Source organism: Alosa sapidissima, chromosome 4 (assembly GCF_018492685.1).
Source record: "Alosa sapidissima isolate fAloSap1 chromosome 4, fAloSap1.pri, whole genome shotgun sequence".
Lineage (NCBI taxonomy): Eukaryota > Metazoa > Chordata > Actinopteri > Clupeiformes > Clupeidae > Alosa > Alosa sapidissima.
This window is the reverse complement of record NC_055960.1, coordinates 22,832,928-22,850,970: the sequence shown is the minus strand read 5'-3', so window position 1 is coordinate 22,850,970 and position 18,043 is coordinate 22,832,928. Positions and strand designations below refer to the sequence as shown.

Genomic DNA, 18,043 nt, shown 5'->3' with positions numbered 1-18,043 from the left:
GTTGGTCTTGCCATGCACAGATCACCTGTGCTTTTGGCTACATGGCATCCACACATATGCAAGAACAGGTTATTTCAGGTCACAAATGCAGAGGAGCATTAGGCACATTCTTCATCCAATGGTTCAGTTACAATACTCAAGTGAATAAAGCAATTCATAGTCTAATGAATAAAACATTTATGTCACTCAGTACATTTATTCTTTATTCCACATAATCCCACCTAAATATGAATAGTTATTTATACTGGCATGCTTCCTGTGATACTAATGCAAATACACAAATATTTTTTTCATATAGGTAACAATCCCTGACTGTCCTGAAAAATACAACAGAAACAAGATATATGTAGATGGCCCTTATGACAAATTACACTGCCTAGGTCTCTTTCCACAAAACTCACCAGAAGTCACTCTCCTCTACTCCCTCTTCACCTATGACTGCACACCTGTACATGGCTCTAACATCATTGTCAAGTTTGCAGATGACACTAAGGTGATTGGTCTCATCAGCAACAACGATGAGACGGCCTACCGGGAGGAGGTCCAACATCGTGGTGCACTGATAACAACCTGGCCCCAACACCAAGAAGACCAAAGAGCTCATTGTGGACTTCAGGAAGTCTAAAGCTGGCACACACACACCATTCTCATCAGCGGGACTGAGGTGGAGAGTGTCACCAGCTTCAAGTTTCTGGGTGTCCACATCTCTGAGGACCTCTCTTGGACCCTCAACACCTCTACCCTGATCAGAAAGGCTCACCAGCCTTCTTTCTGAGGAGACTAAAAAAGGTCCATCTGTCTCCTCAGATCCTGGTGAACTTCTACCGCTGCCCCATCGAGAGCATCCTCCCCAACTGTATCACAGTTTGGTATGGCAACTGCTCTGCCCATGACCGGAAAGCACTGCAGAGGGTGGTGAAAACTGCCTAACGCATCACCGGTTCCTCACTCCCCTCCATCGAGGCCATCCAGGGCAAGCGATGCTTGCGTATCAAAGACTGTTCTCACCCCAACCACAGACTGTTCACCCCACTCCCCTCAGGGAGGCGTTACAGGTCTCCGCACCCGAACCAGCAGGTTCAGAGGAAGCTTCTTTCCTGTGGCTGTCACCCTACTAAACTCTAGCTCTGCATCCCGGTGACATCCAACAAACTAAGCCCCCCCCCCCCCCCCCCCATCACCCCCCACCCCGTCCCTGCCTGATGCCTCCTTGCCTGTGCCTGTTGAGGTGTCCACGACCATGGCAGCCTTGACGGGGACAACAAGGAGGCGGACACCCCCCCCCCCCCCCACACAACTGCACTACCCTATCCCATCCATATTGTCTATTTATTTACAAATGTACATACTGTAATTACACTTATACATACCCGTATTCTATTGCTCTTCATCCTGCACATACACTTATTCTTAATACTATTATAATGTTACTGTGTCTGCACTACAATGGTACTGTTACCACACTGCACTTGGCTGTGCATACTGTACATATATGTTTATATGGTTCATACTAAATAAATCCATATTTATTCAGTTTTTCTGTAATATATTCTGTTAATACACTGCATATATCTATATTGTTCTTACTACTACTACTACTACTACTATAATGGTACTACCACTTGCACATATCTGTACATGTTGTTCATATTACATAGCCGTATTTATTCTGCTATTATAAGGTTACTGCTAATACACTGCACATACTTACAGTATATTTAATTTATACTACTCTAAACCACCTTCTGAAAACAACTGCACACTTTTGTCTACACTGCACTATAACTTTTGTCTGTCTATGCACCAACTACTTTGTATATCACATTGCACTTTTCTGCTTTTTTACACTTCTGGTTAGACACAAACTGCATGTCGTTGTCTCTTTACTTGTACTCTTCACAATTTTTGTCATTTTCAACCACAGGTTTTGTTGTCTTCACACTACACTGGTTGGTGTTAAAGAAAGCAGTGCTATTTTTAAAAACATTTTATTTGAACACCAACACCAGTGTAGTGTGAATACAACACCTTTAATTATTGTATAGTGTTGATTTTTGACAATGTAGTGTGTTAAATCAACTCAAATTGGGTGTTAACTTAACACTTTTAGAAATGTTATGAGTGTGGATGCAAGACACTTTGCATGTGTTAAAATTAACACTGTGGGTACAGTGTTAGCCTACTGCCTGCCTAGGATGGCAGAATGTCCCATTCTTACAATAAAGGGATGTTGCCATTTATTTACCAATAGATAGATCAGAATTTAAAGCAGGATTTTAGAAGCTGGGTTTTAAGGCAGGAACGATTCTTTGCCATCACTTTGGCCTTGTGCTCACTTTTTTTATGGATTGAGATCTGCACTCTGGCTGGGCTACTCCAACATGTAAGATCAGGCAATCTGCCAAGAGACCTGCCCCAATAGATGGCATTGAACCATTAAACCACACAATTAGATTAGATTAGATTCAACTTCATTGTGCACAGTACAAGAACAAAGACAACGAAATGCAATGATGAGACAGTGGCAATGATCCTAAACATACAGCCAAGTGGTATCGCCACAATCTCATATTTTAATGGTATTTATCAAGTTAATTTTTTATTGTGCCTAGTCCTATAAAAACAAAATGGCGTTTTACAAACGGAAGTTCGGGAGGAGTGTGACGGAATTTGACACGCCTCCTTCTTCAATCAGTCAGGTTACTTATTCGCAGTCTACCTGCCGAAGTTGCAGCATCGGTGTTACTCCGCTCGCAACCCACCACCTCCCCTTACGCCTCCCGTCTTCCATAGTTAAAGAATAAGGGGGTGTATGGCGGAATCCTGCCTGCGCAGTCGACTCCGGCATGATTCCGCAAAGCCCTTCAGGACCATGGCCAAACATGCTTTTCTATTATGCTTTTATGTATTATGCTTTTATGTCTTTATGGAAATTCAGGAATGTAAACTAGTGAACATACAATTGAAATGTCACCCATTTATTTTCCATCACAAACTCAAACACTTTCCACATTATAATTTTAAAAAAAAAATTCCATCACAAACTCAAACACTTTCCACATTATAATAAAAAAAAAATAACCAAGGTTAATATGTAATGTAAAAAGAAAAATATATATTGTGCTACCTTTAAACCAAAACATCCAAGCCTGCGCGCAACGAGCACACATTCATAAATGGCCTCCCATTTTCAGAGATGGGGCAGGTGAGCTGTGATCCGAGAGACTCCGAGAAGCACACCATTCAGTGGAAGAGCAGGACAGAGATGAGAGACCCCAGCAAGAGCAGGACACTCTGCCCCACACTCTTGGCACTATTGCACAGGTTCCCCTTACAGCAGTTCAGCCCAACAGCCACAAAGCCTAGCTGAGCCGACAGGTCTCCTGCACAGACATTGCGGGAGGCACATCCTTTCACAGTGAGTGTCTGCTCGCTCACTGTAGCTGCAACGCATGATTGGTACAGTTAAGAACAAAATTATTCATACCCTTTGCAAATATTGATTGAATGTTAATTTCCCCTTGACCAATATGTTTGTTCTGACTGGTTCTGATGGTATCAAAAAATGAAAAGTTTTTATCTAACATTTTTATGAAAAATGGCGTGTCCAAAATTATGCATACCCTTTCTTTTTAAACAATCACTGGTAACATCTTTATTTACCATCACAGCTCTCAAAATGGTTCATATTATACATACCAAGCCAATTCATGACTCCACAATGATTCCAGACCACACCTTTTTAGCAGCAATCCTGGTTTTGAGGCAGGAACGGTTATTTGCCATCACTCTGGCCTCGTGCTCACTTTTTTTTTGACGGTCTGGACTATGGCTGGGCCACTCTAAAAATGTTGATATTGTTCTCTGTTTACCATTTCATGCCATCTATTGGGGCAGGTCTCCGGCACACTGCCTGATCTTTTCCTCCAGAATCTTAATGTAGCCTCTTGTTTTAGTGTTACCGTTTACTTTGAGAAGGTCGCAGGTCCCCTTAGTTGAAAAACATCACAAAAGAATCATTTTCTCACCCCCACAATTGAAATCGACATGGCGTCATTTGGGTTTAATGCTTCCTTTTTTCATGTCAATCTCAGGCCATGTCCCTGGGTCAGAAAAACATCCAGCAAAATCTAAATTCTTTGTCCAGATGTGCCCTTATAAAGGTTAAGCTGAGTTGTGCATGTTTGGAGAAGAGTGATCCATGATCAGCATCCATGATGACAAAGTGATCTATTTTGTGATGGGGTAAAAATTTTAACCACCAAAACACCATCCCCAAAGTGGAGAATAGCTATAGAAATATAATAGTTTTAGGTGTTTTTCAGAGAATGGGACCTGGTGAACTTCTCAAAGTAAATGGTAACACTAAAACACCGCACTTTCCTAATAACTTAAGTTCTCACGCGTCACTGACAGTAGCTAGAATGCATAAAAAAAACACCGGGAAAAACAGTGTTCAGTCCACCAAGTCATAAGCTATCAGCGCTGCGCAGCACCAGTTGTGATATTTATCTTACGGAGTGTAATCGTAGGTAGTGTCATGTATGAAAACTAGTATTGTTAGGCAATACTATAAGTGCAAGTCCAGGGCAGCTGAGGTGTGGCGATGACATCATCGATACACAAGCAGGATGTGCGGTTTCGCTGTCTAAACGAATTCAAACAGGCTACGGTTTCAGATTTTTCCACTCTGGGACTAGGTTTCAAAAAAGTGCGGTTTCGGGCAGTGCGTTTACAGGATTCGTTTGGACGCTCGGCCAAGACGAAGCAAAACCTCTGCGTTTAACCTAAAAAGCGTCTCCGTGTGGACAGGCCCTAAATGTTTCCCTGATCAATACATAGGCCTAGTTCTTAATTCATCAAATATAGAGGCATAACATTAGCCTAGGTCAGGGGTTCCCAAACTTTTCAACCCGCAACCCCCAAAATAACCGTGCCAGAGACTGGCGACCCCCACTATCCCTGGATGTGACTCAAAAAATAAAATAAAATGTGTGCACCGGCCATACGCACTAGGCTTATCCAAACACGGGCTTAACGACAACACAAAAGAACAGAGCAGCCTGTTATGATTTTACATATAGAAATGTACTATATGATAAAAGCATAATACCTTAGTCAAAAAATAATATCCATGTAACATGAGTGCACATTATTGCTGTCGTGCAAACTTAACTTTGAAACATTACTTTAATTTCCATTTTAACAGAAGAATCTCAGTCAGGGTAATATCCACAAACTGTTGTAAACATAGCCTATGTACATTGTTGCTGCGCAAATTTACATTTTGGCAACTATTTCAGCGTTAATCTCATCTAATGAGATGGATGCGCGCTATGCGCTATAACACAGCAAGTCCATTCTTGGGTTAATTGTGGAGACGGCCACAGATCATCCTTCACATTTAGACGCGATCTGTATTTGTTTTTAATATATGTCAGTGCAGAGAAGTATGGCCAGAGCCGTATAGAGCATCACAGTCCCGCCCCTCCTCCGAGAGAGCTTAGTTTCCGGAAGTAAATTTCCCATTCATTTCTCCCATTGACGTTTTGGAAAAATCTGTATCTAAAGAGTTTTAGAGCATGTCTTAGGCTAATCAGCTACGGCGTAACTCATAAGCATACAACATATCATTTCGAGTGAAAAACCGAAGAGAAAGACTGTGTACATATTTTCATTTCCGAGCGAAGGAACTACTCATCCCATAAACCACCGCGCCTCACTGAAAAATATATAAGCAGCACAAACCAGCGCAAAATCATTTCCAACCGGCGACAGCACGCGAACCCTTTCCTCCAAACAATGATTTATGTAGTTAATAGCAGTTATTTCAGGAGTAATCGTGTAAATAATAGTGTTTTGGTATTGAATGTTATATTTACCATCGTGTATTTTATATCGTGTGTGTGAAAGCGGTTAACGTTAACGTTAGCAACATTGTGCAGTGCTTCGTATCTGACTGCCATCCTGATGCATGGTCTGGACCACCATATTCAGTTTATTAACTTGCTGTGAATTATTACACAAAATGTTCATTAAATGTACGAAGAAGTATTTCTAGGTTAATGATTGATGATATGGCTCGTACAGTATGAAGGCTACAGTAGCCTAGCTAATGTTAACTAGCATTACCAACCTCCCTGCAAAACTCACCACACAACTTCGTAGGTTTGATAGGTCTTGTCCCTCATGCTGGCCCATACAAAACCCACAAGCTGACCCTCGACACACAACAGTCAATAATGTGACCCGATTTAAACTGGTTTTCACCCCTTTGGACACTCTTGATTTCGTCCTTGAAACTGAAATATTCACGGGGGCATGGACGGTTTGCTAACCATTTTACTGCAGTGTCTACCCGGTGGTAGCATCCAGCTTTGCTATCAGCTAGCTAGCTAGTTAAAAAGTTTTAAGTTCTTAATGGGGATATACAGGGCTTTTTATGCCTCGACTAAGTTGATGTTTCATATAAACAACAATTCATGTTCATAGAAACAACAAGGTCACTAAAGCATAATATATTTCATACCTGTATTGCAGCATGTAGGCTAATGTTAGCAGCATTATAATGACATTCTAATGTCTGAAAGGCTAATGATTAGCCTATCGGCTACCTGAAAAGTTAAGTGTTCAAACTAGCATTTGCAGTGTTCTATTTGATGGTGTATTGGCCCTGACTAAGTTTGTGTGATATATAAACCACAATCCTTGTTGATACAAGTACCAATGTTCGTCTAGAAAGTTTTTATTCACATTAAGATTTTCGCCATAGGCAGTAAAAGACTCCGCCATCTTTGTCAATAATTTTCGCTGATAAAGTTTCAAACTATGACCTTAACAGCCTTTCCACCAATCAGAGCCATCACTGTGGGATTGTTCAGGATTGTGGGTAATGAAGTACTTATCCAAGACATCGCGAATAAAATACATTTATCTCAAAACGAGGTTAGTGCCCTGTGAACTTTTGGCGTCTATATGAGCATACACAATCGCTTAGTACAGCCGTAGCTGGTTTTGAGTCTATCATGTGCAGTTAGTTTTTATTGCTAATACCCGAATTGTCAATGGAGAAATTGCATTGAATTCTTACTTCCGGAAACTCCTGTGGGCGGGACGGTGATGCTCTATATAGAGAGAGTTCCGACAACTGTGTTTAGAACGTTCAGCACAATTCTGTCGTGGGATTGGTTCAAAGGTAGTCACGTGTTTTATGGACGCCATGTTTAAGACATAACCAGGCTCTGGACACAAAATTAATCAATTAGTCTTAATTATCGTTATGAACAAGTCAAGTGCGACAACTTACAAGAGAGGAATATATATCTGTGATATCATTACTTTAAAAGAGAAAGAAAGAAAATACCGTGTTGTGCTGCCTATGGTTGCTCTGTACAACCCGGACGTGGTAAATGTTTGCATTTCCTTGTTGTGTGAGGTAAGAACATTTCTATCATGGACTTTTGTAAAGAAGACACATTTGGAAAATATTGTTGTACCCCTTGTTTTGTTGTTCATGGCATGCTTTGTGAATTTGATTTGAACTTGGCTAGCCTTCTCTTAGTCCCCATCCTTGCCTTTAGCTTCTACTAGCCAATTATAAATTGAGTAAGGTCGTTTCATTTTGAATACCATTTGTGGTTTAAATGCCATTCTGAGAAAATCAATTGAGGTAATTTTCTGAGATAGCTTGTTAGAATGTGCTGGTAGTGATAAGCTACGATGCTCGCTAGCTCTTTGCTCCGTTTTTATGCTAACGTTAGTGCTAGCACTGAACAAACAACCTGCATCTGCCGTCTGTATTTTTCTGTGTTTTATGCATAGTATGCACTGGTTAGATGTCATTCTGTGAAAATCGATGCAAGTTTTAGAATGACAAATATTACTACTACATCATTGCAAGGTTAGCCTACTTGATCTGCTATCTTTCTGCACTCCCGCGTTTTACCCTGCATTCTTTCAAAACACCTGCTGCATTGTCCATGTTCATGCATATCAGAAAGATTGTGATGATTGTGACATGGTCAGTTCGCGTTTGCTGGAGAGGTTTATGTTACTCTTGTCCAGAGTCCTAGTGCTTTATAACAGCTATCCCCTTTGATGAGACGCAGTTCGAGAGTTACAGAGCTGATGGTGTTAGGAAGCTCAAGTCGAATGCCATCCCAGCACTGTTAGTCTTCACCCCACCGACACTGCCCAGCAGACCCACCAAACGAATGAGGACCTGCACTGCCTACTCACACACAGGGTTTAGAACACACACGCATGAGGAACTCCACTCACTTTCCTAGCGTTCATGGGCTTCGGACCCTTTTTCCCCAGCGAAAACATCATCATTCCGTGTCATTCACGTCACATAGTGTGTGAGTCAGGATTTTGCTAACGATTTTGCTAACAGAGTTGCCCAGTTAAGGGCTCGTCATCACTTTTGTCGTCTGTAGTTCGTTTGTGGTCCATGTGGCCTTTCATGTCCAACAGTTTTAATGTGAACTTGGGTATTTGCCGTTTTTGTCACTTGAAAGCTGCTTATCTTTCTTTCAAAAGTGTCTTACACTATATTTTAAGCAAATACAGTTGTTTATTTGGGATTAGTGAGTGTACATTTTAACCTTTGTTGTGGCATCCGTGTTTGTCACACATTCCGACAGCAAAGCACATGAACACTTGCTGTGGGAAAAACAAAGTAGCCACGGGGGCGGTGCTTGTCATTCCGAAGTGCCATGAATGCACCATCACACTCAAATGATGTAGGTACACACACCCACATGAGGACCTTGACTCAGACTTCATTACCGTATGCCTGCCACTCTTCCATGTCACCTCTGAAGTAGTACCAAGAATGTATTCAGAATGTATTATACCAGTATGCTATAAGATTGTCTAATACAAAATGAAAAAAAAAAAAAAAAAAACTTTTACCATAATATTCGAAATGTGTTTAATGGCTCTTTCCTGATTTCACTGTTAATTTGAATACGATTTTTCCTGTTGGAGGATCTTCCAGAGTCTGTTGTTTAAACGTTGTACAAATGATTGTGTTCTGCTAGGATTTGAATGCAAACATTCATAATGTATATGCTATAGTGTAAGAAGTAACCAAAGATATTAATAGATTGTTTAATACAACATACTTTTACCTCATATTCAAGGTCCTAATTATTGCTTTCACTTGCACTTTTGCATATTATTTAATTAAGTTATTTTTATATTGCTAATGTCTGATTTGTTTTTTTATGAAAGAGAAAACGACTCTTGAATTGATAAACAAAGTCTATGTGTGTCTGGTCTTTTTTCCCCTTGGGCATATAGACTACTGTTCAGTGACAAATAAGTCTTGAATCATAGCCTCATCAGTCAGACATTTAACAATAGATACAGTCTGATCATGACACCTAGTAGCTACGAGAAGGGTTAATTTGATATTTAGGAGAAATATTAGATTAAAACCACCAAGATGTTGTCATTTTTATTTGTAGCCAATGTCTCAATAAGTACTGTAGGCTACGATGACGGATATCGGAAAAGGTAAGGTAAACGCGGTTCCACTGATTAGGTGATGTAGGCATACTTTTCTGTCTTGAAACGTTAACCGTGACATTTGTAAAAGCGTTTATATTTTAGCAATATATGAGAAACCTTTTAACATTCACAAACAGTTCATGATGATGAGCAATTTGTTGCAACACCCCAATTCAGTCCATTGGCAGACGTAATAGAACGCTGTGCAGTGATCTGACTTATGTCTTAAAGATGGCGCCCATGATTCCAGTTGTCGGAACTCTCTCTATATACAGCTCTGAGTATGGCAAGTCGTTCAGGACATAACGTCTGTCAAAATGACGCCTCCACGTGTAGATTTTTTACTTCTTCAGGAGTAAAAAATAGACGTCTGAGCGTCAGACGTCATATTTTTACGTGTGCCAAAAACTTTGCGTCTGAAGTCAGAAGTAAAAAAATGACGTCTGGGTGATTTGCTGCAATGTCAGAGCCTATGTGCCAGAGTAGACAGCATTGGCTGCTGGAAACAGGAAATGCAGCCGCTATAGTTGCAGCAGAAGAAACAAGATGCCAGAGCAATGTGCAGCATATTCCTGCTCAAATCGGCGGACCATTGCAAACAGGGCTCGGGGGATTACTTTTCACAAGTAAGATTTAACATTATCGTACTATTGGTTGTATTTTGTGAATGCAATATTACCAGAGAGTTTAAAAGGAGCAAGGATCTTTGTTATTACTGTATGTAAATTGTAACCAGCTAGCTAGGCTACTTGTTAGGTGTTCAGGTGTTCACCCGGCTATGAACTGAGACTTGATAAGTCATATTCCATAACACTGACTTACATTACAACTGACACAAGAATGCTATTGTAGAAATGAATCATATTACTAGTATAACATTGGCCGGTGAATTTTACACAAGTGGCACAGACTGTAGCCTATACTGTATTATCGGGCAGTTGCTACTTGTAGCTTAGCTAGTAATAAGTGTGTTGGTGGTAGCTTCACTATTTCCTGAATAAAGTAACTTTTTAATAGCTTAACTTCTTTATATGAAGTAGCTTGGCCAAACAAGCTACACTTTTGTCATGTGAAATTAGCACAATTTAAAGTAGCTTCCTATGTAGTGAACTAGCCTATTGCGGTGTTTGTGTTGCTTGCTACATTTGACTGGGGTGGTAGTTTTGTGTAGTGTTTTTCATGGCAGAGTAACTGATAGTTTCGCTCACTACAATTCAAAAGTAGCTTGCCCAACACTATTATTAACATGTAATTCACCAACAAAAATAAGATGCATCTGAAATCCCTTTTTATTCATTCATTTATTTTATATCTCCCCAGAACAACTGCCTTGCTCAAGGACTACCACAAATGAGCTGAACGGTCTCCTCACACCCCTGGAACTGAGGAAGGTGCAGCTCTACATTGCAGTACTGCAGGGCATCTGCTACAATGGGACTGAATATTTGATTTATGAGCTCCACCTTCATCACCTTTTTGGTATGGCAACTGCTCTGCCCATGACCGGAAAGCACTGCAGAGGGTGTGAAAACTGCCCAACGAATCACCGGTTCCTCACTCCCCTCCATCGAGGCCATCCAGGGCAAGCGATGCTTGCGTAAGGCGCGCAGCATCAAAGACTGTTCTCACCCCAACCACAGACTGTTCACCCCACTCCCCTCAGGGAGGCGTTACAGGTCTCTCTGCACCCGTAACCACGTAGCCTACTTGGAATAGCCTACCCCTCAGGTGCCTGAATGGCTGATCTCATTTAAATGTTTATGGAACCTTTCTGTATAAGTATATATACACTCTTTTGATCCCGTGAGGGAAATTTGGTCTCTGCATTTATCCAAATCTGTGAATTAGTGAAACACACACAGCACACAGTGAACACAGTGACACACACAGCACACAGTGAACACATGGTGAAGCACACACTAACCCCGAGCAGTGAGCTACCTGCTACAGCAGCGCTCGGGGAGCAGTGAGGGGGTTAGGTGCCTTGCTCGAGGGCACTTCAGCTGTGGATGTGGGCATGGAAGAGCAGTGCTCAACCACTTCCCCTGCCCACATTTTCCCTACTGATCGAGTGTGAGATCAGCCATTCAGACACCTGAGGGGTAGGCTATTCCAAGTAGGCTACGTGGTTGAGTGACAAACCTGAGTAAATTGACTCAGAGTAGAAGAGCTGATACAGGAAACATGGTTGTGTGTATTTTAATATTCATAGTGGCTTAATAGTAATAGAATATTCTGATACTGTACATCATATAGAGTGATGACATCCCAGATCAAAACTGGGAACATAATCCATAATGTTTGACAGCATAGACAAAAACTGGTTTGATAGAAGTTGTAATGAGTTAAATGTAGTTCACAGTTGACAGAAAAATTCCATAAACATTTTTCAAGTGTTTTCATATTTAAGTTCAGTGCCATCAAAAATAAAGTTTGATAAACAGCCATGGTTTGGCATAAGTAAAGGAAATGGTGTAACTGGATTCAATATCTGTTAGAAAAGTTCCATAAACATTGAAAAGAGCAAGTTTGTAGGTTTGTTTCTAATCGTTAAAAAACAGACATTGGTTTTTGGCATAATTAAGTGTAACAGTTCATTAATACAAGACAAAAAGGCCAGCATGTGTTATTCACAGTTCACAGAAAGGTTCCAGCCCCAATGAAGAAATCAAATAAAGAGGAATTAAGAAACATTTTAAAAACGGCTGAGATCAGCCCCGTTCAATGCAATCAGTAAAGAATCTGGGAGTTCTGTCATGCTGGTGACAGTACATGCACAACTGGTGCATGTAATTTTGTATGTTCCCAGTCCACCTTGCTAAAATTGCTTAGATACACTTAGACTGAAAACAAAAGTGCTACAGACAGCAGGTGGCAGAACATAATGAAACTTGGTAAACATAAAAGAGGACTGAGTCATCCAGACAATGGGAAAATGGGAGTGGCGATTGCAGGTGATTAGATTAGATTAGATTAGATTAGATTCAACTTTATTGTCATTGTGCAGAGTCCAAGTACAGAGACAACAATATGCACTTTGTGTCTAACCAGAAGTGTAAAAAAGCAGTGCAATGTGATATACAAAGTAGTTGGTGCATAGACAGACAAAAGATATAGTGCAGCGTAGACAGTAGTGTACAGTTGTTTTCTGAAGGTGGTTTAGAGTACCGGTAGTATAAATTAAATATAAGTATGTGCAGTGTATTAGCAGTAACCTTAGAAGAGCAGAATAAAAATGGCCATGTAATATGAACAACATGTACAGATATGTGCAATGTAGTGGCAGTACCATTATAGTAGTAGTAAGAAAAATATAGATATATGCAGTGTATTATGCAGTGAATAGATTACAGACAAACTGAATAAATATGGATATTTAGTATAAACCATATAAACAGATATGTGCAGTGTGGTAACAGTACCATTGTAGTGCAGAAACAGTAACATTATAATAGTATTAAGAATAAGTGTATGTGCAGGATAAAGGGCAGTAGAATATGGCTATGGATAAGTTTGTAAATAAATAGACACTATGGATGGGATAGGGTAATGCAGTTGTGAGGGGGTGGGGTGGGGGATGTCCGCCTCCTTGTTGTCCCTGTCAGGGCTGCCATGGTCGTATAGTATATATACACTCTACGACCATGGCAGCCTTTAGTCACCATGGTCGTGGACACCTCAACAAGCACAGACAAGGAGGCATCAGGCGGGGGTGGGGGGTGATAGGGGCTTAAGTTCGTTGGATGTCACCGGGATGCAGAGCTAGAGTTTAGTAGGGTGACAGCCGCAGGAAAGAAGCTTCCTCTGAACCTGCTGGTTCAGGTGCGGAGAGACCTGTAAAGCCTCTCTGAGGAGAGTGGGGTAAACAGTCTGTGGTTGGGGTGAGGACAGTCTTTGATGATGCTACGCGCCTTACGCAAGCATTGCTTGCCCTGGATGGCCTCGATGGAGGGGAGTGAGAAACCGGTGATGCGTTGGGCAGTTTTCGCCACCCTCTGCAGTGCTTTCCGGTCATGGGCAGAGCAGTTGCCATACCAAAAAGGTGATGAAGGTGGAGCTCATAAATCAAATATTCAGTCACATTGTAGCAGATGCCCTGCAGTACTACAATGTAGAGCTGCACCTTCCTCAGTTCCAGGGGTGTGAGGAGACCGTTCAGTTCATTCGTGGTAGTCCTTGAGCAAGGCAGTTCTGGGGGGATATAAAATAAATAAATGAATGAAAAGGGATTTGAGATGCATCTTATTTTTGTTAGGGTGAATTACATGTGAATAATACAATGTTGGGCAAGCTACTTGGAAATTGTAGTTAGCTAAACTATCAGTTACTCTGCCATGAATAAAACTCCACTACACAAAACTACCACCCCCAGTCAAATGTAGCAAGCTTAGTAACACAAACACAGCAGTAGGCTAGTTCACTACATAGGAAGCTACTTTAAATTGTGCTAATTTCACATGACAAGAAAAGTGTAGCTTGTTTGGCCAAGCTACTTCATATAAAGAAGTTAAGCTATTGAAAAGTTACTTTATTCAGGAAATAGTGAAGCTACCACCAACACACTTATTACTAGCTAAGCTACAAGTAGCAACTGCCCGATAATACAGTAGGCTAGTCTGTGCCACTTGTGTAAAATTCGCCGGCCAATGTTATACTAGTAATATTTGATTCATTTCTACAATAGCATTCTTGTGTCAGTTGTAATGTAAGTCAGTGTTATAGAATATGACTTATCAAGTCTCAGTTCATAGCCAGGTGAGCACCTGAACACCTAGTAAGTAGCCTAGCTAGCTGGCTACGATTTACATACAGTAATAACAAAGATCCTTGCTCCTTTTCAACTCTGGTAATATTGCATTCACAAAATACAACCAATAGTACAATAATGCTAAATCTTACTTGTGAAAAGTAATCCCCCGAGCCCTGTTTGCGATGGTCCACCGATTTGAGCAGGAATATGCTGCACATTGCTCTGGCATCTTGTTTCTTCTGCTGCAACTATAGCGGCTGCATTTCCTGTTTCCAGCAGCCAATGCTGTGTCTACTCTGGCACTGGCATTGCAGCAAATCACCCAGTCGTCATTTTTTTACTTCTGACGTCAGACGCAAAGTTTTTGCACGTGGCACACGTAAAAATATGACGTCTGACGCTCAGACGTCTATTTTTTACTCCTGAAGAAGTAAAAAATCTACACGTGGAGGCGTTATTTTGACAGACGTTATGTCCTGAACGGCTTGCCATAGAGAAAGTCTTTTCGCACAGGTATGTGGAGCCAAACGGCGTCAGTATGTCCATCGAGGCCTTGAATAGCTGTGGATATTCCTTCTCGACTGAAATCCAGAACTCAGCAAGCGTCTTGGAATTAAAAGCGGTCTTTAAAGTGCGGTCAAGTGACAGTTCTTTTATTTTTCCCAAAATTATTTGATTTATGGAAATCATTTCGCGACCCCCACTTTGGGAACCCATGGCCTAGGTGGTAGTGGTAGGCTGTGAGTGCTCATTCAAAGTCTATGCGCGTCTGTGCAAGTGAAACTGACAAACTCGTGGGTAGGCTAAGCAACGATATTTAAAACAATGAATGAAGTGGATTCCTGTAGCCTAATGTTCATGAAAACAGTATAGCGATTGGATAGCCTAATAAATCGCCCAGCACTAAACTTTTGAGTGTGATAAACAAAATCGGATATTTCAGGCAGTAAAAGCCCCGGTAAGAACCAAACTAAATTTTGTTCAAATCTACACACCTATGGCTACTGAAAAATGTAAGGTTAATTTATCAAATGTTATTTTGAAGTATTAAAAAACATCGTTGTTTTACAATTTTCGAACAAAATAGTTGGTAATTAGCACATTTACGATATTGGTCAAGAGAAAATCAACATTAAATCAATATTTGCCAGGGGTATGAATAATTTTGTTCTTCTCTGTACATGTTAAAATGTTTAAAAAAGAGAACCGAGATGGAAGAAAAAAAAAACAAAACAAAAAAAACGTACCTGTTGCTTTAATACAACGGTCCTCATTTCCAACACAGGACAGCTGTTTTGTGCAGTCATCTCCTTCACAGGTGAAACACTTCTTCCCGTTGGGAGTCATATTTGTATTTAACTCTAAGATAACACCATAACACATTATTTAGATATATAGTTCAGTTTCATTCATTTAAATATACACTTCAGTTTATTTATATCAGACAAGATATATATGTATGTATGTGTTATATATAGATAGATAGATAGATAGATAGATAGATAGATAGAGTGTGTGTGCGCGCATGCAGGTGCATGCATGCATACAGGTGGATCTTATATATATATATATATATATATATTTCCCCCCTAATTTAGTTCAAAAGGTGAATCTTTATAGATTAATTACGTATAAAAGGAAATATTTCAAGGAAGTTATTGACATATATAAGCACTATTAACCCTTGTGAACAAAAGAGTCTGCTGATCCAAGAGATATTAAATATTGTACTGAGTGAATGTACCTGGAGTCTTCTGAGAATTGCAGAGGTCAGTTTTACAGCATTCAGTGCTTGACCTTGCAATTCCAAAGTTCATTGACCTAGAGATGCACTGATCTGCTGGTAAGCAGCTCCTCAAATTGACTTCTTCAACTTTTGTACCACCTGTCAAGAAAAAGGAATACTGTGAGGTGGAAATGGAATACTGTGACCGCAGTGCCAGTGTATCAGACAATTAAGCAATATTATGACACGAGTTGGGGTGGGGTTGTGCAAGGATATATCACCACGGCTGTATGAGGCCAAAGGCCGAGTAGCCTACCGAAGGCAATTACAGCAGTGGCGATACCCTTGCACATCCCCACAACCATGAGTGTCATATTGCTTTTATACAACAATTCCATTACCAACTAATATAGTTTAGAGACACCAGAGTATGTTTTTAGAGAGTTATCCGATTTCTTCTTACTTTACATTAATACACAGGATTAGATGTTAAAATCCCTTGTGCCAAAATCCAAGGTAAAAACACATTCAGAAGCCCCTGCTCAAGTTTAACTTTAAAAAGCACACTACCCACAAATCCGCCAACAAATGGTCACAAGCACAATACAAATGGCCCATCCAACAGCAGTAGCCTATATAGTATGCGGCATGTCATTGGGGTTATCAAGTGGGCACCCTCATTCACCGATGTTTCGTTAAGTTAGGCCCACGACACCTCATGAAGGCTTAACAGTGAAACCAGCGTCCTGGAGACACTCCCCTCCATGCTGCCACCATATTACCACATTGAAATATCCAATACCCAAAATACTCTTAACCAGCCCAGGCATGGTCAAGGTTGGCTAGGTTGGCATGAAAATGCACTGTACGTGCACTGTACGTTCTTCCTAGGCAACTTCAACAACAACTTCTTATTATTATTCCGCTTACCACTTTTTCCGTACGCAATTTCTCTTGAACAGTTTAACTTAGAAACTTCATTCAAACTTTGTAACGTAGGTCTTCAAACAGATCGGGTTGGTATGACTTTTCAACTTTGAAACTTTTATACTTTTTAAACTATTAAAGAAAAACTTTTAAAAAATCCCCATAGACTTAACATTGCCGATTGTGACATCATAATACGGCCGTTAAGCAATTAGAATCCTATGGCAGGTGTTCAGGCCACCTGCAGCCTCAGGCTTTAACCCTTAGAACCCTAAGCTGTTTTTAGGGCATTTTCACTACCTTTATTCATAAGGATTTATTCTGGTCATTGTAAGTGCCACACACACATATTATATATTGTTTTTTTCAGCAGAGTCTAGGCTATCATTTCATGTATTAGTACTAGCATTGATTTTATTTTGATTTTTAAAGAATTAAAATATAAAAATCATATTATAAAAATTCTTATATTTTGACCTGTATCTCACCACAGCAAGCTCATAGCTCTACATGCATTTCATGTGTGTGTAGGGCTGACTGTCCTGAAACGGGCAATATAATTGCCATGTTGGAGGGATACTCTGGGGCTGAGCAATTTACAGAAATATGTGGTGTGTGATTTACGGAAATAAATGCCATTTTTTATTTAGCGATGAAAAATGACCATTCTGCGCTCCATATATTGTGACACAAACTGATCTGACCTGACTTGACCCAAGTTTGCCTGTTAGCATGTGTGACTATGGTGTATGCACTCATGATGATTCTCAACTTTTTACTGCATTGCCATGAACAAAGTAAAGGCAAAAAAGGTGTTTCTTTGTTGAACAAATTGGGATGCAATGTGAGCCTTGAATTGGATGCCATGCAGGAATTTGCTAGGATCTCAAAACCAGATTATGAACATGTTTTGCCATAGAGAAACACATGATGATAGCGTTGGATTATAAACATGCTTTGCCACAAAAACAGACAAAAACGTGGGGTAAGTCCAGCTGTGTCTGTGTCTCCTCTTTCATCTAACATGCGTGGCATATATATCCGATCACGGGTCCGCGAGTAATTACTCCGAGAGTAATGGGTGTGCAGCGTTGGTTTGTGTGCATTTCCTCCATAACGCGGAA

General features: G+C 40.4%; 1 protein-coding gene across 1 annotated transcript; it reads right to left on the bottom strand.

Annotated features, from left to right (window-relative positions):
- Positions 1 to 3,114: 3,114 nt before the first annotated feature.
- On the bottom strand, positions 3,115 to 16,170 carry LOC121707490 (urokinase plasminogen activator surface receptor-like). The gene is made up of 3 exons (XM_042090105.1): positions 16,011 to 16,170; positions 15,514 to 15,627; positions 3,115 to 3,443 (listed from the first exon to the last, which is right to left on the bottom strand). Exons 1-3 carry the CDS (start codon positions 16,081 to 16,083, stop codon positions 3,244 to 3,246), a joined length of 387 nt encoding a protein of 128 aa, XP_041946039.1. The 5' UTR covers positions 16,084 to 16,170; the 3' UTR covers positions 3,115 to 3,243.
- Between the last annotated feature and the right edge of the window lie 1,873 nt (positions 16,171 to 18,043).

What these genes read in the sequence shown, in the direction of transcription:
- LOC121707490 (XM_042090105.1), bottom strand. Translation starts at nt 16,083, where the DNA reads ATGAACTTTGGAATTGCAAGGTCAAGCACTGAATGCTGTAAAACTGAC. An exon ending in CAATTCTCAGAAGACTCCAG is followed by an intron (nt 15,628 to 16,010) that starts GTACATTCACTC and finishes GTGTTATCTTAG; the next exon opens with AGTTAAATACAAATATGACT. An exon ending in CCGTTGTATTAAAGCAACAG is followed by an intron (nt 3,444 to 15,513) that starts GTACGTTTTTTT and finishes CATGCGTTGCAG; the next exon opens with CTACAGTGAGCGAGCAGACA.